Source organism: Columba livia, chromosome Z (genome assembly GCF_036013475.1).
Source record: "Columba livia isolate bColLiv1 breed racing homer chromosome Z, bColLiv1.pat.W.v2, whole genome shotgun sequence".
In the NCBI taxonomy this organism is placed as follows: domain Eukaryota; kingdom Metazoa; phylum Chordata; class Aves; order Columbiformes; family Columbidae; genus Columba; species Columba livia.
In genome coordinates, this window is record NC_088642.1 from 13687913 (window position 1) to 13712948 (window position 25036).

A 25036-nucleotide genomic window follows, 5' to 3' on the forward strand; every position below is an offset into this window, starting at 1 on the left:
ACGAAATCTTAGGTATTGGGAATAATTGGTTATCCTAGGACGAGTGAGGAATGCTTTGCTTCCTAATACAAAAAGATTGGTGCTGTTGAATGACCAGTGGATGTATTTTTCCTTAAGCAAAGTCAAAGGTGGACCCATTTATCAGGAGCGTCAGGTTCTACTACTGTTGCAAGTTCAGTATATAAACAGGAGGTCCTTTCTTGATCCCTTTTACTCTGATTTTACTGAGGTCTTCAGCAATCATGGTTTTACATTTCGCTCTTGTCCAGAGTCACAGTGAAATCAATAATGAAATCCCTAGGGAACCTGGTTCAGCTTTTGTGGTCTATCCCATTTTTGGCAGATATACCTATTTGAGTTGGTATTTAAAATATAATCTATACATTTTTATTGATGTTGTTCTTTAGACTAATTTGCTACAACTTTTTTTTTTTTCAGGGTACTTTTAATAGTACTACTTTGTTCAGAAGAGATTTTTAGTGCTCTAGCAGTCCTTCATAGAGCCCTGGGATAGTAAAGCATTGAGAATTATGTAAAAAATACTGTTTCTGAAGGTCAGGAATGACAGTTGAGGGTAACAATTTGCCCTGTCAGGAGCAGATGGGAGTGAAAGGCCAGCAGTTTGCTTCTGCTTGATCAATGGTTGTGTTTTGAGAACAAATTAGATGTCACACAAAGTTGGCAAATACTGCAAGAAATCACTGTTTAGTGTCAGAAGTCAATAAAATTAGTCTGTTAATCAAGCAGGCTATGTGAAAACATGATTTAATGCCTTGAATATACTTCGGGATGTTTCAGTGGGAATGGGTCTCAAAGCAGTGGAGTCTCCTGCAATCATTGGAGTTCTTGCAGCAGCTCCTAGCACAGCTCAGTTCATAAGTCTGCAAGTATTAGAGATCAAAGTTTGAGGGGGAAGGTGGGAATCCAGCGATGAATAATAGTGCAAACAGGTCAGCTTGCTTTCCCTCTCTGCTTTAGAAAAGTCCTGACCAAGGGCTGGCAGACCGAGTTCATGTACAGTAACTGGAGGCTGAATCTTGAAGTTACTGTTCAGGCTGCATCATCTTCATCTGTCTAGCCTTCTATTTTCAGGGCTCTGTTATTACCTGGAAGTACAAAACCAAATCAGATCTGACAGATAAGGATGTATCCAAGAACTAGAATGAAATTATATACAACTAACCGTATTTCATTAAATAAATGTGAACTTAAAAATCCTAAATTGCAATATGCTGCAGGACATTGCCTCTCAGGATTTGCAGTTAATAGATTGTTGCAAGTCAGATGTGAGTGCGAAAAACATTTGACTGTCACCAGGTTGCAGCTGAACCATATGAAACTTGAATATTAATTCCATTTATGTAGGGAGGGGGAGAAGATGAAACAAGGATTTATACTTTCTGCAGAGTCACAACGAAGTTCAGCATTCCAGCAGATCAGATGCAAGAAAGAGTAACATAAATTTTCAGAGATGACACATCATTCTCTATAAAAAGCATGTTACATTAGATATGAATCTGAATTAACCATTGTGTTTAGAGCAAGCAGGTTTAAATAAGTACGAAGAAAACAGTCACTTCGCAGTCAGTGTCACTCTTGCAAATCTTGGTCACCATCAGATGGCTCAGCAGTGTTAGTAGAGCTGACTTTTTGTTCACAGCTGTCACACCAACTCATCATCCTAGAAGGTATGGATTTTATTTTCACCCAGAAATGTGTAAAGTATTCCAATATTTGTACATGTATGAGTTCTGGTTGGAAAAAATGACTATACCTTCCTTGCACCCATCTTAAATTTAGGAAGTCATTGGGCTGAACTGAACCCTAGAGGCAGTGAATCTATCTTCTCTGATATAAATGGAGTTATGCTTGTGTTATGCACTCCCCATCGTGTCAACTAGTTACCAGACTGACTGATTATCTTCTGCACCGCCAGCATCACCTGTAGGGATTTCAGACCATGTCTGGAAGGGGCTTTGTGAAGTTCTGCTCTCACAGTCCAGTGCCTGGGCATTGTGTGGCCATTTCTTCATCAAGTCTGCAAAACATTTTCTTCTTACTCACAGATAGAGAACTCCAAGTTTTTAAATGTCACAATTTGCTTTGACAACTGTCTGTAAAACCCACTACCTTGCTTAATGCTGTACACTTACCTGTTTCTCCAGCATGCAATTTAGGTCAGCAGGAAACTTAAGATGTTCTGGTGGCCCAGTCTCAACAGAGAAGATGAAAGGGATGGAGTGCTCCATATTATTTCTTCACATAAGTCGTAATCTACTGTAGAGGGGGATCTTGATTCTTCCTCCTTGGTCTGGAGGAGTTGTTGCAATGTAGTGCCTCTAGGTTGACAGTGAGGAGGTTTGGGGCAGGTCACACTTATATCATTATTTGACAATTTATGCCCATTGATCTTCCTATTGAAAACAAGGAAATATAGATTTATTCTGCTAGTACAAGAAATAGCAACCACCAGATGACCAGTCATCTACAACTCTGAATACTCTGTTGATAACATAAAACAACCATGCTGAACACAAGGTTAACATGTCTTTTTTGAAGGACAAATTTGAAGTTCCCACTAGAAAAATAAGGCAAAATAATGAGCAGTTTGAACTTACTTAAAGAGTATGGATTACTGCACTTACCTTGGGTAGGCGAAAAGCTCCTTTTTTTTCCAAAGGAATGTATTGCTTTAAATATATCATGTGCAAGGGATGTGATAACTTCTGATAACCTTCATCAGACATGGTGTTAATAAATCTGAAACAGATGTAGTTGAAGCAATTCTTGAACATCTGTTATTGCTTTCCAGCATAGTGACTGACAAACCCCAATACTGTCTTTCAGAGTCTTAGCAGCTCAAGGACCACACTCCATCTGATTTCTTGTTCAGTGGTCAAGACTTTTGTTGTGTTCCTTAGGCTATCTATTACTTCCGTTTTTTGCAAAAGGTGTATTTTCTTCTACCAATTTAATTAAATGTAAAAGATTGACTGATTAGCCCATGCCTTGACCTTTAGTGCTTAGATGCATAGAAATAGAATGTAAAACTCCTTTTCTCTTCTCCTACTTTGCTCCCAAGGCCTCCTATATGCTGACATATATGAAATCCTTAGCTGGTAATATTTTCAGTCATCCATCTCTCGCTTGCCACAGATGCAAAGGCAGCGGGGACTATGTGTGTTTATCAATCAACAGGCTATTGTCCTGAGTAGGAATTAAAATATATCAAGCCTTCCCTGCCATCTGTACTCAGAAATGTTGAGCAAAAAGGTTGCACACTACTGCTCTGCCATACAATGTTGTCCTGTTGGGAAAATACCATTTCCTTAGTGATTGCATTTGTTAAAGACCCTTTCTCAGAGTTGAAGAAAGAACTCTAGGTAAGCCTGTGCTGCTCTTACAAAATTGTAAACAGTTTTAATAATAGAAATATTTTTTTGTTTCTTGAGGAGTGATGCAGGACTGTGTTACAGATGGCAGTAAATAGCCACCAATGTACAAAGTTTTACGTGGGATGGGAGTCCTTGTAGTGACCCACACCCTACCAGTGCTTGGTCCCCACCCTCTGATAAGCCATAACACATGTTGATAATGGGAAGTCCAAGAGGGAGGCAGTCACCCATACAGCTCTAAACAGGCATCATGAACATGGTGCAGACCTCTATGCTTGCCTCTGGAGATCAATCTCAAGGTGCATGAAACAACGCAACCACTGGAGATGGGCATCTGGCCCATGGGAGCATAGGGTGTAAGTAAAACCCTATTGGTCAGCAAGAGTTGTGACTCCTCAGGTCACATCCCTCCCAGCTACTCAGATACACGACTGGGAGCAGCTTCAGTGAAGTCCAAAGCGGGTGCCCTGAGTCAGGTGGACATTATGCATCTTTGTCTAACTTTGCATGTGGCTAATTGCATTTATTTTCTACCCGAGTTTAATGTGTTAATATCTAATCTTATATGAGGCTTAGTCTGGCCTGAAGCAAAGTCTGTGCTCCGTGTCACCAACTATTAAGTGAGAAATTTCTGTGGAAACTGAAGGTGATGATTTATTTTGTTTCCTTCCCAACACTGAAGAGGAGATTTGATGAACTGCCTAATCTCTTCATTTGAGGGAAATAACTAAAACATCAGATCATGTAGCATTTTCTGAAGGAGTCTGCATTAACAGAGCCATCTGGATGTTTTATCGAATGTATCCTTATATATGCATTCTTGTTAGGCAAGAAAGCAGCACTATTAGAATAAATTGATTTACAAAGGGTAATGCTGCAGACGGAGGCCGGCCCTCCTCCCCTTTCCTAATATACAGTCTGTCTCCTTTCAAGTATAGCAAAAAGAATTTAAGTTAAGAAAACCAGGTTTCCTCAAACAAATTACATTATTATCCACAAGTCTAGGCACCGTCATACACAAGACAGTAAACTACAACCTGATCTCACATTTTACTTGAGAAAATGTTTTCCTTCTCATACACTTTCTACTATTTGATTGCAAACTCTTACGCTTATAAATGCAGAGCTTCCCCAGAACAACAGCAAAAGATGAAGCACGCTGCGAGCCTGGTGGGTCAGGAGGAGGAGGGCATCACTGGCGCAGGCAGGGCTGGCTGCCTGGTGGGGGGCTGCCTTTGGGGGGGCTGGGGGCAGCAGGGAGGGAGCCCCGGGGTGGTGGGAAAGGCTGGCTGCCCACCCTCTCAGCCTGCTCCCGCCTGTCTGCCTCTCCCAAGAATGCAGAGCTCCTTTTAGCCTGGCCATTCCCAGCCTCCTTATTTTGCGTCTCTTTACAGAGGAGTTTTTCCTCAGTTCGCAAATAGGTGACTTGTTCTGTGTCCCTCGTAGTTCCTTTTAAGTCTAATTAATTATTTTAATTGATTAATATTGCAACGAGCAGTTTGCTCAGAAGAGACAGCTCTTCTGTTTTTTTTGGACTAATTACCAGTCTGGATTTCTGAATGACAATACGGCTGCTAATTAATCTCACTGCAGTTCTCACAGAAAAAGACCCTGATAAGAACTTGCCAATTACCATAAGAAGACAAAAATATCAAGAGTCCTGTTGTGTTTTTCTGGCATCCACTCCCAGTCACATGAATATCACTATTAAGTAAAGAGACAGACTACATACTGAGTATGAAAGCTAGCTGTGAGGCTTCTCCAAAATTGCCCAGATGTTATTTATGTAGGAGGCAGCTGTACTTTGTATGTCCATTCACTCTTGTTGCCTAACATTGCTCGCTATAGCTTTTGTAAGCAGGAGAAAGATGAAGCAGGGCAGAATGGCAAGTGTCTGACCATCCCACTAGGGATTTTCTTGCAGTGTCCTGGTGTTAATCAGTATTAGCAGAAGGCTGAAAAGGAAGTTTTGGCTGGGTAGGTCCCAGCTTTCATCTGGTTGGTTTGGTGCAACCAGAGACCTGGGTTCTGCACAGGGGCTGCCTGGCTCCAGAGCAATCCCATGGTGCGTGATGGGGAGCACACTCGTGCCATGCAGGATGGTGCTGGTGGTGGTGGGGAGCTGGTCTCACAAACTGTGCTTGTTAGCGTGACGGGCAACATCGCTGTGCAGCCCAAGTATTCAGTGCGCTCTTGCAGGGGAGGTTCGCAGCACGTGCTGATTTCCCTGCTGCTGCAATTATCCTCTGATAGTTCCTGGAAAAGCTTATTTAAAACCACCTGGGCATGTTACAGGATGGCATAATCTCAGATCTGTGGTGTAGATACACCCATGAAATACAGGTCCAGACGCTCACCTGATGACAGTTACTCCAGTCCCCGACGCGCATCAGCTCTGTGAGACCAAGGTGAGCTACAGTAACTCTTGCTGCCAGGGGAAGAAACAGGATCCAGTGCTGTAGCTAGTCTGTTTTCCTCACCTTGAGCTTTCTGGAGTGGTGTTCCTGGCCTGCATAATCATGTGCCATGGGTGTTTCTGAAGAGATGAGCAGTGCAGCAGTTGCTTTGGCCAGTGTGCACTTCTCTGGGTAACCAGAGAGCTGTCACACAGCGGGATGTAGAAACAGCTGATGGAAAGTGCTGTTTTAAAACACTATGGTTGAACTTAATTTATTGTCTCTTCTTTCTCTCTGTGCTTGCAGGTCAGAAGATTCTTCACCACAGAAGTGATGTCTTAGAAACTGTAGTCCTGATCAACCCCTCAGATGAAGCAGTTAGTACTGAGGTAAGTCTGGACCTGTCATTAAAGCTCCATTATGTGGGCAGGATGAAAACAGGTCATAACTGTGGATGAAAGGACATGTTAGGAGCAAATATCATCAGAAACATCAGCCATCCCTTGATTTTCTCCCTAGTTTTCCAGACTCCTGATAAAACCTCAGAGGCATAGGATGGAAACACACCTCTGATAAAAGCATTCCTTTCCCCAAAGTGCACCAAACTTCTTTCTTGATGAAGTGGAGGCTGCTGTGATGAAACTGCACATGCTTGCCTTCTGCTCGTTCATTAATTACTATTTTACACATGAAAAAGGGCCTGAAAAGAAACCAGGTGCTGTGAGACAAATTTAGGTCTTCAGGAAGAATTGCCATATGTGTGGTGGTGGCTCTAGGTGGCTCTATCTGTTCTTCAAAAAGCATGTGACATGATCAGTGGACTCTGGACAGTGCCCCAAAAGAGGGGTGACAATTCCTCATGAACTCCATAGAGTCAAAGAGCTGAGTGTGTAGCTCAAAGACAATTCTGACATATTTCACTAGTGAGACTGAGGATTGAAAAAGCAGGGATAATTGCATTGCCAGCCAGTGCTGGGGAGCACTGACATAGTATGATCTCTGTTGGGAAATGAAGCATCTCTCTTTGTAATACATTGTGAAAAATCTGTTTTGTTACCAGCCTTAAGTGATATTAAACAGAAACAGGAGGAAGCACACTGAAACAAATGAAATTTTTGAAGTTGTGAAAGTTTAAATAAGTCAGCTTAGTTAATGGCAGCTCATTCACTAAAATAATGTGCATGAAAATCTCTTATAATGCATTAGAAGTACTTGGTATGGAGCAAAGGGGCCAGCTGGGTAGTAGCTGTTAATACACTCAGACATTCAGGCTAAAAAGCTATAAAGTGTGTTCGTGTGTGGAGGAGGAGAAGAGCCAAAAAACCTTCCAAAAGTAGGGACATGCTGTTTCTGTTGCTATTGCTTGTCATACCTTTGATGGATGACTGCATGGAAGAACAGAGTCTGAGGTCCATTAATGACTTTTGAACACTGGCTTTACTCCTTTGGCTCTGGAAAATGTTTAGCTAGGTTACTGTTAATTTCCTCTCGCTAGACAGTGGGAGACAATCTTTTATTTGCTTTCATCTTGCCAAACTGGTCATGGCCAGAGTTACAATCTGAGATTTAAATTGACTGGCTAAGCAAGACTCTGACTGGACACAAGCCAGAAAAACATGATAAGAAAGAGGCAAGAAAATGAAATCAGAGGTTGGAATAGATGTGCTCTACTCATTATGGCAAATAGAAAACTTAGTTTCACAGATCAGGAGATTTCCAGGTTGCATCTGGGGAGACAGTGATATACCATGGAGTCCTGACTGCAGCAGAAGAGGAATTTGAACCTATCCAGAAGTCTAGAGAACTGTGTATCTGCTGATGCTTCTGTTTCTGCTCACACTCCATCTTTACCTCAACTTTGACTGAGGCCACATCTTTCTGTTCACTTCATTCAAACAGTCTGGGACTTCAGCCAAGGGCAAAGCTGAACAGAATCGTCACCTTGCAGTATTTCTTCTGAAACTGAGTGGTCTTGAAATCAGGAGATGAATTTCTGGTAGTCCTCCAGGAAGCCTTGATTATACCCAGACATAGAATTTATGTGTCTCTCGAAGGTCTTTGATGTGTATCATATATTATGCTCTGTAGTCTGCAAGCATTTATTTACTTTTCTTCTTGCCATAGTTTGCTAGCTCTGCAGAACCTATTTCATCATTGATTAATAAAATAGTTTGAAGGGAAACTACGTGACAATCACATAGCAGTGATTCACAAGTCAGGAAATAATTTTAGTGTTGGAAAATCTGGTGAATGTACACATAAGCTGGCAGACTGCCCAGCACTGCTGCCAACAATGAGAGAAAACATAGAAGAGGAAGCCAGCTCTTTTATGGTTTTAATACAGCTAAGAGAGACAAGATTTCAGTGACACACATCAGACAGCTGGCTACACTTATCTATATTTTTGTCTGAAACAGAAATAGATTTCTTGATCCAGCAAGGATATTGCTGAATTTATAATTATTTAGCGCAATTAGTGACAGACCAGCATTAGTGTTTAGTTAAAGGAGCTTTCTGCTGCTCAGTATCAGGGTCGCTTATTCAATAAAGTAACAATGAAAATGTGGTAGAATTGGGATTTTTTTTTCCAGATACATGCTATTCAGTGCCTCTTTTCTACTTGTACTGAAAACATGAGTTGTTAAGCAGAGATTCAGGTCGAGCCTCCCTGGCTCAGCCTCCCTGGTGTGAGCAGGAGCTCTTTAGAACAACTGATTGCTTAACAATCAATATAAAAAATGGAAAGAATAGCTTGCTAGAAGAGCTGAGGTGATTATGTCATCTCCATGGAGATAGAGCTTATATGCAGTATCACGTGGAGTTGTTCCAAATGGACTCTACTCTTTTAGTTTAATATATGTGTGGATAGCCTTGTTCTGGAATCACTATTCTGATTTAGCTTAGTTGCTCCTTAAACAGAGAAATTAGTGTGCTCGAAATTTACACTTTAGCTGAGGCTGAATTGATATTTTGTTGTTGGACAAGATTTTCGAAGTATTTGCAAAAAACTTAAGCAACAGTACAGAATCTTACAAAGGTTTTTAGTTTTGTTTTGTTCTTAAATTTAAGTTGAATTCAGGCAACAGAAGTATTCTGAGTATATGGATTTCTCTTAGTATGCAAGTAAATCTCCCCCTGGAATTATTTATAGCTGTAGTGAGGGTCAATTAAAGTAATGAGCTTCTACTTTAAAGTAGTTAAGACTTATTTCATAATGTGGAAGGTTATTTCTCAGTAGCAAGTTCATTTGTGCCATCAGGCATCCACTTTACTTACTACTGTATATTGAAAACAGTGTCGGGCTCATACACCTCAAAAACTTATGGTGTCCATAGTTAGGGACATCATAAGATTTAAATGGTGCATGTGACTTACTGAGTACTCGAAGTTCAAGCTTACGGTTATCGTGAGGCAGAATTGTCCCTTAACTTTGTAGATGATCCAGGTTACAAAAGAACGACAGCTCAAATATGACACTTCTGTCTGTGTTTTGTGGCTGTTATGTTTCAGTGATGTTTTTGCAACTGAATGGCAAATAATGCTGTACTCTAGGAAAAGAAGATCACCCTTCCAAAAACTGAGTCTGACACATGCAATTGCCCCTCATTAGCACATGGGACACAGTTCTCCAAAGCTGTCCTGATACAGTGATATTAAAATTCGGCAAGAGTTGTACAATGAATGTATTTGTTCATTGAAAATATGGGGTTTTTTGCATTCAAATTTTACTCTGCTCTGTTTCTTGCTCTGTTTTCCTTGTCATTAGTCTGGTTTATTCATCAGACCTTCTCTCTAATTGCTTCTTGTCCCTTCTTTTTACCCTTTCTCATTGTCTTTTGTAAACAACACTAAAACTTGATAATGTTTTGACAGTCCTTGGAGACTCTGGTGCAAAATATGTTTTAAATTAGGAGAGATAAACTACACATTCTCAGTGGAATACAGAAACACATGGTTACTTCCATTATTAATGTGTTTCTCTCCTTCATTCTAGGTGCGTTTAATGATCACAGATGCTGCAAGACACAAGCTCCTTGTACTAACTGGACAATGCTTTGAAAACACAGGCGAACTCATTCTTCAGTCAGGGTCATTCTCCTTTCAGAACTTCATTGAGATTTTCACAGATCAAGAGGTGAGTTCAGAAAAGTTTCTTCCATCCATTGTCATGTGATGGCATAGGCTTCTACAAGACTTAAAAAGGGTCTCTGTGTTGTCAGATTTAGGGCTGGCAGCTGGATGCTGATGGTTTTTTCTCTTCATTTTAGGCTTTCTTTTGGAACATTTATTTAATTTAATTTAGATCTGATTTTAGCGGCTTAACTAAAGTATTAAATATTAATTTGAGCAATTAAATTGTAACTTCCAGAAACAGAAAATCAGAGAGCTTTTTTACAAGGGAAGGAAATAATGCTGTGTTTAAAATATACAGGCTGTTAATCTAAGGTGCACATAGAAAGCAGTCAAATTGATCTTGACATCAGGTTCTTGCCTGGTGGCAGCTAACGAATAGGTGACATAAAATAAGACAGAGGCTGCCTGTTGGAATAGCTGTGGTTTTTTGCACCACCTACCTGATATGTTTCTTTATTGTAGTGCTTAAAATTTGGCCAGTGAAATCTGTAAATCCTGTGATTTTTATGTACCAAAGAGATAAGTATGAAGTATACCAGTATTTAATGCCATTTGTTTCGTGACTTGTTATTTTGCTGTCTTGCTTAATGTACTGTGTCTGAAAGCTCCCATAGGGCAGGAACCCTTAGTAAACAAGCTGTCACACTTAATTTGGCTGCTGTATGTGGTATATATTTAAATAAACTGTATGGCTGCATCCCTAGGAATTTTGTTTCTAAAATCATTTAGGAGCATGTCAGTGGGGTGAGATCTTAAAGTTCAGCACTGAAAAAACAAAGTTTGCATGAGCTCCAGCTGACCTTATTGTATCCATTTGATCCTTTTCTCAAAGCCTCTTTTTCAGCCTATGGTTGTAGGGTTGGGGAAGGAGCTAGATTCCTGCTCACTGATACATGTACAATGTCTAAAACTCACTGGCAGTTTGCAAAGCTACTTTTCTATGAAATTGCAAACCCACGTTCCTTGCAGCTCTGGCTAATGAGTAACACATTTATGCCTACATGCAAAACTAGGGGCCAACTCTGCCATTATAATTAGGAAACAAAACTGTTGGCTGGAAAGCAGCCAGGGGTGGTGGTTGGCCATGAGTTACAGCTGACAAGGTATTGCCGCAGTGGTGGGTGTGCAGGACGTACTCCCGTGGGTGATGAGTAAGGCTCACTGGCTCGTCTCTGCGGCTGGCACCAGGGTCACCAGCCACCCTGGCTCTTGGGAGATGTTGGCTTCCAGCTTCTTGTTTCTGAAGCCTTCGGCTCTCACTGCTTCTACAAGATTTCACAAAAACAAAGGAAGATCACATATGCCATACTGCAGTCTGTGTACTGCAGTCTGTGTATGTGACATTGTTTAAAGGGTCTCGTGACCAAGAAATTTGTAGGTGGTCTATAAACTGGTAAAAAAAATAGAAAAAAGGCTAGAAGAGGGTGGTTAGTGGTCTTGTAAGCGGACATCACAGTAAAGAATTCCTGTCCTGTCCTGACCCTGGGGGACTTGACAGTGTTAGGTTTATGGTTGGACTTGATGATCTTAAAGGTCTTTTCCAACATGAATTCCATAAACATGTAGGCACTCCGTAGAGTTGTATTTCTGGCCTCTGCCACTTTTTACTTCACCAGATCAAACCTGAACTATGATCATGGTATGTACTTACAAATCAGTAAATGCTCTTTGTGGGGTTGTATTATGAAGTCTAATTCAGAAATTCACCTCTATCCTGAAGAACTCCCTGCGGGTAATGCTTCAAATATGTGTTTTCAACTTCTTCCATGCCATAAGACTGAAGATGTACCATTCCACTGCCTCTGCAACAACAGCTAGCAGAGGAAAACCTTTCTTTCAGCCTTTCTGATCCAGGATAGGAAAAAAATATTGTGTTTTCTCTGAGCAGCCAGCTTGCTCTTTGCCTTTACCAGCTGTGACACCTTTAACACTTGAGGATTCCTCAACGGATATCTCCCAGTGCTTGAAAAGACAATCAGGTTTGCAGATACATTTCTTCACTCCCAGAGTGACTTCGAATTTGAAATGGAAATATATTGAGGCCTTTTCTGGGGTATTCCTGAGCTTGCTATTCCTAACAGATGTGATCTATGTCTGCAATAATTTTTCTCCAACTTTTCATTGGCCTGTGCTGCCAGTGGCTTAACACTGTCTGCATTGGAAGTGCCAAATTCTAGTAGAAAATAAAGAATTTAGGAGTTTTAAGCAGAAATCCAAATATGATAGAGTATAAACTGGAGAGGACTAACCTCAAAACTAGGCCCAGTATATTAATTAGCCCAGTGTATTACCATATGATGTTTTTATCTAGCCAGAAAATTTGCCCTAAGTGAGAAAGAGTCTGTAACTCATGTTATATCCTTATTTATGCAACAGACTTGGATTTATTCATCTGGAGGAAGTGATCTTTCACTACTTTTTTCTCTTTCTAATAATGTGTTTTCAACCCTAACCAGAGACACAGAAAAAGAAATATACTTGAGATCCTAAATCCATTCCAGAACTGTGGTCTGTGTTGCCCCTCTTTTCTTATTTCTTCAATAAAACAGGAATGGTTCTCTTATTTTCCTTATCTTTCATCCTTTCCTGCCTTTTCTCCTTGTATTTTTTCCTTTTTTTTTCTCCTTTGCTCCTTTTCATACAAAGCCATGTCTGATATATGGGTGAGATTTATTTGTACTCCTGTCAGACGTTTTTTATGTTAAGTAGGGCTGACAAAAGAAGATAGAAAAATTTTGTTTTCTGCTTTATTTAGGTATTGGTTGGATTTTTATTTTTTTTTTATAACAGCCAATGCATCTTTGTTGAGTTTTATTTTGGGTAAATGCTGAAAATAAATTATGTAACACCAAGAAAGGGAGTGAGATATACACATGTGGAGGCCCCATGAATTGTACCACAATCAAACCTCATTAATTTTTTATATATTCATTTCTTTTGCTGATTCAGCTCATGGTCCAAGACTTCAGAATTATTCAGCTGTAGCATTATCTATATTATCTTTATGAAAACTCTTCTTACAGCTTGAACTGACAATTGAGTGTCTGCAAAGAATGTTGGGGTATTTTGCATGATGCTGTGCTGGCATGCTTTGTTCTGACATTTTGTGTCTGAATTACTCCTTTAAAGAAGTAGTTTATGTCATTTGGTGGTCTCTTTGTTAAGCGCAAATAGAACAGAAATGGGCTACATGTAACCTAACTGTCAGTAAAAAAAATCAAATGAAAGTATCTGTGAAACTGGGACAAGTTATAAAATATAACATACCTTTTTATGTTTGTTTGTCTACTAATCTGAGACCATCAAATTTATTTTTTTTTAGTTCATACAGGAATAGAACAACAACTCTTCATACTATGGCATAGAACTTCTTGTTCTCTGTGCCTTTATTTCAGAAGCTGGTTTTGGTATTAGTATGTTATCAAATACTGTCAAAATTGATGGAGTTATTCTAGACTTCAACTATTGTGGTCCATAGTTTTAAATCAAAGTAATGGCAAGACCATTTCACAGTCACAGTATGTTTGGGATTGGAAGGAACTGGCTCAGAAGATCATCCAGTCCAATCCCCCTGCCAGAGCAGGAACACCCAGATGAGGTCACACAGGAACATGTCCAGGTGGGTTTTGAATGTCTCCAGGGAAGGAGACTCCACAACCCCCCTGGGCAGCCTGTTCCAGTGTCTGTCACCCTCACTGAGAAGAAGTTTCTTCTCAAATTTAAGTGGAACCTCTTGTGTTCCAGCTTGATCCCATTACCCCTTGTCCTATCATTGTTTGCCACTGAGAAGAGCCTGGCTCCATCCTCGTGGTACTCACCTTTTATATACTTATAGACATTAATAAACCCCCACCTTAGTCTCCTCTTCTCCAAACTAAAGAGATCCAGCTCCCTCAGCCTTTAACCCTAACACTTATTTTTCTGGCTCTTTATTTAGTCATGTACTTCATAGCCTCAGAAATGCAAAACCTGTAGCTGTTTGCATTTCTGAAGCAATAACTCATTTTTTAGTGTTCTGGAAAACAGTTCTGCAGCCAGTCATGTTAATCTGAGAGCTGTGCTGGCATATCAGGAGCCAGTCTGCAGAAAAAAACGCAGTAACGATGGCGTGGTGGAATATATCCCATGAGAGAAGAGGAAGGCAGCTGCTCCCGGGAGGATGCTGGCCTCTTCTGGGTCGCAGTTACTCTCTGCCCATTAAGAGAATGTGCTTTGTCCCTTAGATACTTGTCTGGCATCTTCTGGATGGATTGAGACAGCAGGGAGACTGGTAGGGATAGTGGGAGCTTTGACAGCATTAGCCTTGTAGTCCTCATTCCTTCTCAGTATAAAAGCTTGTACCACTCTCCTGTAAAGGGAGGATGAGGGAAGGGGGAACCTTGGGGTACTGTCATTCTTTGGGCAATAGGGAGCAGAAATAAGGTCATGCTTTGTATTAAAAAAACAATAACAACAAACTAGCTGTGGTAACAGATTCCTTTAGTTTCTAGGGTGGATAGTAAACAATGCAGAGGCAAATGCAAAAAAAGTTTTTATCAATCTGATCAGGAGAGATTATGTCCTAACACTAATTGTCATTAAAAAAATGAATTTACGTGCATCTTCTTGTGTTTTTGTTTTATAACTCTAGATTGGTGAATTATTGAGCACCACACACCCTGCCAACAAAGCCAGCCTAACTCTTTTCTGTCCTGAGGAAGGGGACTGGAAAAATTCCAACCTTGACCGACACAACCTTCAAGATTTTATTAACATTAAACTCAACTCAGCCTCCATATTGCCTGAAATGGAAGGACTCTCTGAATTCACAGAGTATCTTTCAGAATCAGTAGAAGTGCCATCACCCTTCGACATTTTGGAACCTCCAACCTCAGGAGGCTTCTTGAAACTCTCCAAACCCTGCTGTTATATTTTCCCAGGGGGAAGAGGGGACTCTGCTTTGTTTGCAGTGAATGGATTCAACATTCTTATCAATGGAGGATCTGAAAGAAAGTCTTGCTTTTGGAAACTTATTCGTCACTTAGATAGGGTAGATTCCATTCTGCTCACTCACATCGGAGATGACAACCTGCCAGGAATCAATAGCATGCTTCAGCGAAAGATAGCTGAACTAGAAGAGGAACAGTCCCAAGGATCTACTACCAACAGTGACTGGATGAAAAATCTGATCTCACCTGATTTAGGAGTTGTATTCCTTAATGTACCTGAGAACCTGAAGAATCTGGATCCTAGCCTTAAAGTAAAAAGGAGTGTAGAAGAAGCCTGTTTTACTCTCCAGTATTTAAATAAATTGTCTTTGAAACCAGAACCTCTTTTGAGAAATGCAGGAAATACTATTGACCCCATCATTTTATTTCAGAAATTGGGAGTTGGCAAGCTCGAGATGTATGTTCTTAATCCTGTCAAAAATAGCAAAGAGATGCAATATTTTATGCAGCAGTGGAGCGGTACTAACAAAAATAAAGCTGAATTCCTGCTACCAAATGGCCAAGAATTAGACATTCCATTATCCTACTTCACCTCTGTCTCATCTCTGATTGTGTGGCACCCAGCTAATCCTGCAGAAAAAATAATCCGAGTTCTGTTTCCTGGAAACAGCACCCAATATAATATCCTAGAAGGACTAGAAAAACTCAAACACTTAGACTTCCTTAAACAACCAATGGTTACACAAAAAGACCTAACCGGGATCACTGCTAGTCCTGCTGTGAAACAAACAAAGCTGAAACAACGAGCAGACAGCAAGGAAAGTCTCAAACCTGCTGCAAAGACAACACCAAGCAAGCTTGTAAGAAAAGAATCTAAAGAAGAAATAACAGAGCCTGTGAAGCCTCAGAAGGTGGAAAGCAAAGAAAAAGTTCCAGTGAAAAAAGAGAAACCAACAAAAGTTGAGACCAAACCCATAGTGGCAGAAAAAGATGTAATAAGTAAAGAAGAACAAATAGCAAAATCTGAAACTCCTGAAAAACAAGGTACAGATGTAAAACCAAAAGTGTCAAAGGAGAAGCCAGTGAAAAAGGAAGTCAAAGCAAAACCTGAAGAAAAGAAAGAGGACAAAGAGAAAACAAAAAAAGAGATTTCTAAAAAAGAGGAGAAAGTACCCATCAAAAAAGAAGAAAAGCCCAAAAAAGAAGATGTCAAGAAAGATGTTAAAAAAGAGGTGAAAAAAGAGGAGAAGAAGGAAACCAAGAAGGAAGTAAAGAAAGAAGCTTCACCAAAAGAAGTTAAAAAGGAAGAGAAGAAGGAAATCAAGAAGGAGGAAAAAGAAACCAAAAAGGATATCAAAAAGGTTCCTAAAGAAACAAAGAAGACACCTTCTCCTTTGACTGAAGCCAAAAAGCCAGCAGCAAAACCTAAACCACAAAAGAAGGAGGAACCTGCTAAAAAAGAAGCAGTACCTGCAGGAAAGCCAAAGGAAAAAGGAAAAGTTAAGACAGTGAAGAAAGAGATCAAAGTCAGTGGAGCACAAGCTGCTCTTGCAGCAGCTGGAGTCGCTGCCACAACTGTAGCAGCTGTAGCAGCTGCAGAAATTGCAGCCAGTGGAAAGGAACTCGAAGCAGAGAGATCCCTTATGTCTTCACCAGAGGATTTAACCAAGGATTTTGAGGAATTAAAAGCTGAAGAAATAGAAACAATAAAGGAAACAAAGCCTCAAGTTGCACTTATAGAGGATGAACTGAAACTCACTGGCACAGTACAAAAAGGAAAAATTGATAATGAAGGACCTGCTGAGTCCTCCGATGAAGGCATAACTACCACAGAAGCTGAGGGTGAGTGTGAACAGACACCTGAAGAATTGGAACCTGTGGAGAAGCACAGGGCTGATGACAATGAAAAGTTTGAAGATGAAGGAACTGGCTTAGAAGAATCATCTGAAGCAGGAGATTATGAGGAAAAGGCAGAGACAGAAGAAGCTGAAGAACATGGTGAAGATGAAGAAGAAAAGACACCACTGGACAGCACAAAGCCATATATGGAGAAAGCAAGAAAAGCCGATGAGAAGTCCGAAGAAATAATGGCTGAAGCAGATGGTAACATTAAAGATGAAAAGGCATATTATGAGGCATCAGATGAACGGGCTGAGGAAGACAGGGAAGAAGCAATAGAAAAGGCAGAAACTGAAGGGACTGAAGAAGAGGAGGAAAACAAAGCAGAAGATGTCAGAGATGAAGAGGAAACTGAAAAAATAGAAGCTGAAGAAGATTATGTGATGGCTGTGGTAGACAAAGCTGCAGAAGCTGGTGAAGCTGAAGATAAATATGGCCTACTTATAATTACACCAGCAAAACGCTCAGAACCTCAATCTCCAGCAGTTGAACCAGCCTCTTCTATCCATGATGAGACATTACCTGGTGGCTCAGAAAGTGAAGCCACTGTTTCTGATGAAGAAAATAGGGAAGATCAACCCGAGGAATTCACTGCTACTTCAGGATACACACAGTCTACCATTGAAATATCCAGTGAACCAACTCCAATGGATGAGATGTCAACACCCCGGGATGTCATGAGTGATGAAACTAACAATGAGGAAAGCGAGTCACCCTCTCAGGAGTATGTGAACATTACCAAGTATGAGACATCACTGTACTCTCAAGAATTTGGCAGACCTAAACTGTCTCCACTTCCAGATGCATTTAATGGATTATCTGAAGGATCTAAAACAGAAGCCACAGAAGGTAAAGATTATAATGCTTCAGCTTCTACCATCTCACCACCCTCTTCATTAGAGGAAGACAAATTCTGCAAATCTGCATTCCAAGATGTATACCGGCAGAAAGAAAGCGAAATCCAAAGCACTGCTAAACTGGAAATCAAAGAACCCTATCAGGAAGGTGCTGATGGAAAACATAGTCCAGAGAAGAGTCCAGCTGACAGCTTGTCCCCTCCGTCACCTGTTGCTAAAACACCACTGAGTGAACGTAGCGTGAACTTTTCGCTCACTCCCAATGAGATCAAGGTCTCATCTGAGCCTGTCCCCATTTCTACATTGCCTGATGTGCATCAAGAAGTTGCTGAAGAGCACTGTGCAAGCCCTGAAGATAAAACCTTAGAGGTAGCATCTCCTTCTCAATCTGCTGCTGGTAGTGCTGGCCACACACCTTATTATCAGTCTCCCACTGATGAAAAGTCCAGTCAACTTCCCTCTGAAACCAGTGAAAAGTCAACAGAAGCTCCTGTTAGCTTTGAATTCACTGAAGTCAAAGATGAATCTGCAAAATCCAGAGTAAGCCCTATGGATGAGCCTGTGCCAGATTCAGAATCTCCTATTGAAAAGGTTCTCTCACCTCTACGGAGTCCACCACTCATCGGTTCAGAGACTGCTTATGATACATTTTTGAGTGCTGATTTAAAGTTTCCCACCAGAGATTATGAAAGTCCTTCTGAGGGCAAACCTGAAAAAGAAAAATCACCTGTTCAGATGAGCCCAGCTTCTGAAGCCAGCTCCGTGGGCCTTTTTCAAGAAAAACAAGATGAAAAAAGCATGGAGTTTATGGTAATTAAGGAAGGCTTCAGCCTAGAGAGGAAAATGGAGGATACAGAGCCCAGCAGCTCGCAGTCTTCACTGGCCTTGGATGAAAGGAAGTTTGCAGGTGATCTCTCACCTACTCAAATAGATATCAGTCAGTTTGGTTCTTTAAAAGAAGATACCAAAATGTCCATTTCTGAAGGCACTGTTTCTGACAAGTCTGCAACTCCTGTTGATGAGGTTGTAGCAGAAGACACATATTCCCATATAGAAGGGGTAGCTTCTGTCTCTACAGCATCTGTCGCTACTAGTTCATTTCCAGAGCCAACTACTGATGATGTATCTCCTTCCTTGCATGCTGAGGTTGGATCTCCACACTCTACGGAAGTTGATGATTCCCTTTCAGTGTCAGTCGTACAAACACCAACAACTTTCCAGGAAACAGAAATGTCTCCGTCTAAGGAGGAGTGCCCAAGGCCCATGTCAATTTCTCCACCAGATTTCTCACCTAAAACCGCAAAATCAAGAACACTGGTGCATGATCACAGATCTCCTGAGCAGTCAGCTATGTCAGTAGAATTTGGTCAGGAGTCCCCCGAGCAGTCTTTAGCAATGGACTTTAGCAGGCAATCTCCAGAATATCCTACTTTAGGCACTAGTATGCAACATATATCTGAAAATGGACCAACAGAAGTAGATTATAGTCCTTCAGATATACAGGAACCTACTTATGCACGGAAGATTTCCCCTGTGGAGCAGTCATCTTACTCTCAGGAGAAAGATATTTCAGAAATTATTTCGGTTTCTCAAATCGAAGCATCATCCTCAACATCATCAGCTCATACACCTTCCCAGGTAACCTCACCACTGCCAGAGGAAACTTTTTCAGGTGCCGTTCCTCCCACGGATATGTCACTACATTCTTTTACCTCAGAAAAGGTTCAGAGCCTAGGAGAAAAGCTGTCACCAAAGTCTGACCTATCTCCATTAACTCCAAGGGAATCTTCTCCTCTGTACTCTCCTAGTTTTCCAGATTCACCTCCTGAAATCACAGGAGCAGTATCAGCTAGTCACACACCTTCATTGTCACTGCAAATGTCCTCTGTCAAAGCATTTGGTTACCAGGAACCTCTAACAAAGCACAGTCCAGAACATTTACTCAGCCCAGAAAAAGAAGATTCAGAGAAAAGTAGCAGGTCACCAGAAGATCTTAGCTATTCGTATGAGACCACAGAGAAAACTACTAGATCACCAGAGGATATTAGCTACTCCTATGAGGCAGATGGAAAATCTCCTAGGTCGCTTCAGACCACAGTTTATTCCTATGAGACAACTAGGAAAACTACCAGGTCCCCTGAGGTCACAGATTATTCCTATGAAAAAATGACAAAAGATATGAGGACATCTGAGATCACAGATTATTCTTATGAGATGACAGGGAAAACCACGAGGTCACCGGAGGCCATGGATTATTCCTATGAGATGACCGGGAAAACCACGAGGTCACCTGAAGCCAAGGATTATTCCTATGAGACAACAGGGAAAACTATCAAATCATCTGAGGCCACAGATTATGCCTATGAGATAACTGGGAAAAGCACCAAATCACCTGAGGCCGCAGATTATTCCTATGAGAGAATTGGGAAAACTACCAGATCACCTGATACTATGGATTACTCCTATGAGACAACAGGGAAAACTACTAAGTCACCAGAAGCCATTAGCCCCTGCTATGAGACAACTGGGAGAACCACCATGTCACCAGAGGCAGTAGCTTACTCCTATGAGACAACTGGGAAAGTCTCCAGTTCACCTGAAGTCACAGATTACTCATTTGAGACAACTGGGAGAGCCACCAGGTCACCCAAAGCTACTAGCTATTCCTATGAAACAACTGCACATTTCACTCCGGGAAAATCGTTAGCAGAATCCCGCCAAGATGTTGACTTGTGCCTTGTGTCCTCTTGTGAATATAAACATCCCAAAACTGAACTTTCACCCTCATTTATCAACCCAAACCCTCTTGAGTGGTTTGCAAGTGAAGAACAGTCTCAAGATCAAGAGAAGCCATTAACTCAATCTGGGGGAGGCCAGCCACCTTCTGGGGGAAAGCAGCAAGGGCGGCAGTGTGATGAAACCCCTCCCACATCTGTGAGCGAGTCCGCCCCATCTCAGACTGATTCAGATGTTCCCCCTGAGACGGAGGAATGTCCTTCCATCACTGCAGATGCTAACATTGACTCTGAAGATGAGTCAGAAACCATTCCAACAGACAAGACAATTACGTACAAACATATTGACCCACCACCTGTCCCAATGCAGGATCGCAGCCCTTCCCCTAGGCACCCTGATGTTTCCATGGTTGATCCAGAGGCTCTGCCTGTTGATCAGAATTTGGGTAAACCTTTGAAGAAGGACCTCAAAGAAAAGACAAAGACGAAAAAGCAGGGTACTAAGACCAAGTCATCTTCCCCTGTTAAAAAAAGTGATGGTAAATCAAAACAAGGGGCTTCACCAAAGCCAGCTACGAAAGAATCTTTAGACAAAATTTCCAAAACAGTTTCTTCAAAAAAGAAGGAGCCTGTGGAGAAGGCAACCAAAAATATCTCTACTCCAGAAGTAAAGTCCCGAGTGGAAGAGAAAGATAAAGACACTAAGAATGCAGCAAATACAACAACATCCAAGTCAGCAAAGACTGCAACCCCAGGTAAAGACAGATAGCAGTTCCGTAGTGTTAAGATTTTCTCAGTTGAGGCAGCGAAGTTAGTTTGCCTTTATAGCAGCTGAGAATGTGGTTTGTAGCAAATCCCTAAAGAAAGTCCAGGCTTTAAATATAAATCCAGCCTGTAAAGGCCATATTTAAATGCATGAAATTAATTAAATTAACTTTTGTAATCTAAGAAGCTTGATGTGTCAGTTTGCTCAGAGAGCATATAAAGAAAAAAGAACTTAACACTAGCTGTCTAAACTGTTAACCAGCTACTAGAATTAAAAGTATCACTTTAGATTAATTGAAATTGGTAGCAAAGTGAACCAATATATTTATCCTAAGAAATAAGTAGGTGCAATTCTCTTAACAAAATTGATGCAGTTTAATATCGTGGAAGGCAAAAGTACTATCGGCCATTGGATGCTTTTATTACTTTGCTGCATTAATTTTTAAAAGGAGTATTTAAAAAATTATAACAGTAGAAAGGGTATTTTCAGTGAACTAACCATGTTCATCACATAATCCGGTTAAAGTCTTAGGCCATCAATGATGACTGAAAATCAAGAAAGTTAATGTCATTTTGAATGACTGTTGTGTATTCTAAGTAGTAATAAAATATTAATTAGATTACTGAAAAAGGCATTGTACCACTCTTTCCTGGCAGATCTTGTTAGAGAGTGTTTGGGGGATACTTCGATTCTGCTGTTGTCAGGACTGTTGTTCTGTTGTAAGCTTTTTTACAAGGACCAGGTCTAGGATTCAGTACAAACAAACCAGCATTCAACTGTTTTTAGCTTCCCCATTTTGAGTGGTCCATTGTCCCTTTCTCGAACATTGTTTTCATATCTCTGTTAGCAGATACATTTCAAAGCAGCAGTGTAATTCCTCATGCTGTGCATTTCTTCATCACTTTAGCTCTATATGAGATGCTGCTTCTTTAAGGCATGCTTCTAAGGTATACACTAGAGCAGAAGACAAGCCTCTGTTTTATAATGACATGTAAGTGTGAAATGTAAGGTCTAATATTGTATCCAGCCTTGGTATCCACAATGCAGAAAGATCCATCACAGATGTTTTGATGATAAAATATTTTGTAATATATTCCATAGTAAAAACTCTCTAATTCAGGAAATATTATATCATGATGCTTATTTGGCACATTGCCCTGTGATGAATGGCAGGGCATGCTAGACAACTGTAATGGACTTTGCTGACCTTACAGTATGTGACCCTAAATAGAGCGTATTGGTCAGATAATTTTTTACCTAACTTCACCCTCTGTAACAACATGAGAAGGCTAATAGAACATAAATGGCGATCACCTAGATAAAGTTATTGGTTGGATTTTGAACTCCCTTTTGACTGAAGCTTTTCTTACAAGTACTCTACTATGTACCACAACAAAAGCATGCTTCCCTCTACATTTTGTGATAAGTTGCTAAATTGTGTATGCAAATAAGGATCCAGCAGGCAAACAAACACTTGTTCTCAGTTTCCTGAAGTAATTGCTTTACAACCTGTCCTCCCAGGTTCCTCTTTGCCCCTCTTTCTGCTCATGTGTAGTATCTTCATGTTGCACATGTGAAGCAGTCTGAGCACAACAGCTACCATGACTTGCTATATGGTGATACTCCAAATCTCAGGACTGCTTCTAATCTGTATGGCTTGCTGTGTGGCCCTAGGTTTTATAATCATGCATACCTGAGACTTCTGAAAGGCTGTACTTCTTAACTTGGAAAATAATACCACCATTTATTGAATGACAGTTCAGTAATAACAGCCCTACACAGTAATTGTTGGGTGATAGTAGTATATTACTGGAAAAGATTTAGTCAATTGTTGGTTATGTGGTAGTGAGTTTTTATTGTATTCTATAGTTACAGTTCTTCAGGTTTTTCCTCCCATTACTATTCTAATTGGGACACAACAAAGCTGGAACCTGTCATTAGATGTATAAGGGTAATGCCACAATTCGACACATCTCACCTCAGCAGTTATAACGGTAATTAATAAATGCATGTTTTTAACCAGACTGTGATATTTTCTTTTGCTGTTTGATTTCTGAAGGACCTGGGAATACTAAGGTGGCAAAATCTACTGCAGTCCCTCCAGGACCTCCGGTGTATTTGGATCTGGTGTACATTCCCAACCACAGCAACAGCAAGAATGTTGATGTTGAGTTTTTCAAGAGGGTGCGGTCATCCTACTATGTGGTGAGCGGGAACGATGCTGCAGCTGAGGAGCCGAGCAGGGCTGTTCTGGACTCCCTGCTGGAGGGCAAGGCACAGTGGGAGAGTAACCTGCAGGTAGGCTCGTCAGTTGTATCCCTACCTGGAAAGGTAACCTTCTCTGGGAAGCAATTACAGGAAGCAAGAATGCCTCTGGAGTGGGCGAGAGCTGCCCAGGAATGGGCTCACCAAGCTGGGCAGCTTGTTTCACTGGTGATGTGTGAGGACATCAGTACTCAGCTGCTCCCACATTTGTGGCCTTTCTGACCTGTTCCCGGTGAATAGAATGCTTGGGAGCTGATTTACAGGGCCACTTGGCTGTTTCATCTTGTTACTATATCGTATATGATCCAAGTTTGGAAACATTGCTGTTTGTAAGCAGGAAAGAGTGTGAATGTTTAATGGATTGTATGCTAATCATGTACACTTGGAAACTTCATGTGCCGTTCCATCATGATCTATAAGTAAACAAAATATTTGGTCATAATCTGAATAGTATCAGTGCAGATTACAGACTACTGCTTCTCTGGAAAGCTGCATCTCAACACCTTACAAAATCATGGTTTTATTTTTATAAACTTATTCTTTGCAGTAATTTTATTTTAGCTATGTGATTATTTATTTATTTTTAATCCATCCATATATTCAAGTATTTGTTGCATAAAGACCCACTGTTTTCCAAACAGTAACATTCTTGTTGGCTGGGGCTTCTTACAAACATGTTTTTCCTTATCAGCTGTTTCTGTTGTCCATTCCTCAGGACTTCTTCTGTTTTGTGTTGCAGGTGACCTTAATCCCAACCCATGACTCTGAAGTAATGAGGGAATGGTACCAAGAGACCCATGAGAAACAGCAGGACCTCAACATCATGGTTCTGGCAAGCAGCAGCACTGTTGTTATGCAAGACGAATCTTTTCCTGCATGCAAGATTGAGCTGTAAAAATGAGGCCATGCTCTACAAGATAAAACTTTGTTTCCAGAAATTGTTCAGTTTGCAAACACCTTTTCTAAAAATTTGACCCATCTATTTCAACTGCTGAACTATATACCTGCCAAATGTTATACTGTGTCATGGTGATGCAAGTCACTAATATTTTTTCAGTCTTTGCTGATTGCTAAGGGAAATTAACAGTATTCCCATAGTATGGTTCAAATTACTGTGAAAATACAGATCCAGTTTCACCTCCGCTGAACATTTGGAAACCATGCACTAGCAACCCCAACTGACTTCTACCAGGTAGAGGCATTTGCCCTCTAAAGAAACAAAAAGAGAGAGAAAGGGATGGGTAGGAGGAGAAAGTAATAAATAATTAGATCTGCATTAGTCTCATGGCAATAGATGTATCGCTTCCTGCAGTCTGTTTATGCTCTTACATGAAAATAAAAATGAAATTTTTATCAATCTGAGCTGTCCCAAGGGGATCCTTATTTTGCAGCACTAATAGCTGGAAAATAAAAAGAAATAGAATGTGGCTAGGAAGGGACACACAACCTAAATGTTCATCAGCAGTTTTCCACTTTACTTTGAACTCTGCATACTGACATACCATAACAATCATAGGCCAAATATGCATGAAGTCTAAAATCTTTCTTTCAACATGCAGAATTGTTGGTCTAAGGCATGCTCCCAGTGAAAGTCCACTCACTCCAGCCAGAAATGACCAGTCCACATGTGTGAAACCCATGTCCACTGCTGATTAACTGAA

The 25036-nt window shown here is 40.7% G+C and overlaps 1 protein-coding gene across 1 annotated transcript in view; it reads left to right on the plus strand.

The window, feature by feature from the left end:
* Nucleotides 1-24732, plus strand: part of MAP1B (microtubule associated protein 1B) — a 65783-nt gene extending 41051 nt beyond the window's left edge. The window contains exons 3-7 of the mRNA XM_065047275.1: nucleotides 6098-6180; nucleotides 9786-9926; nucleotides 14556-21099; nucleotides 23170-23408; nucleotides 24115-24732. Coding sequence (XP_064903347.1) covers nucleotides 6098-6180; nucleotides 9786-9926; nucleotides 14556-21099; nucleotides 23170-23408; nucleotides 24115-24270 — 7163 coding nt within the window. The 3' untranslated portion in view covers nucleotides 24271-24732. The remainder of the gene's footprint in view (nucleotides 1-6097; nucleotides 6181-9785; nucleotides 9927-14555; nucleotides 21100-23169; nucleotides 23409-24114) is intronic.
* Nucleotides 24733-25036: the final 304 nt, after the last annotated feature.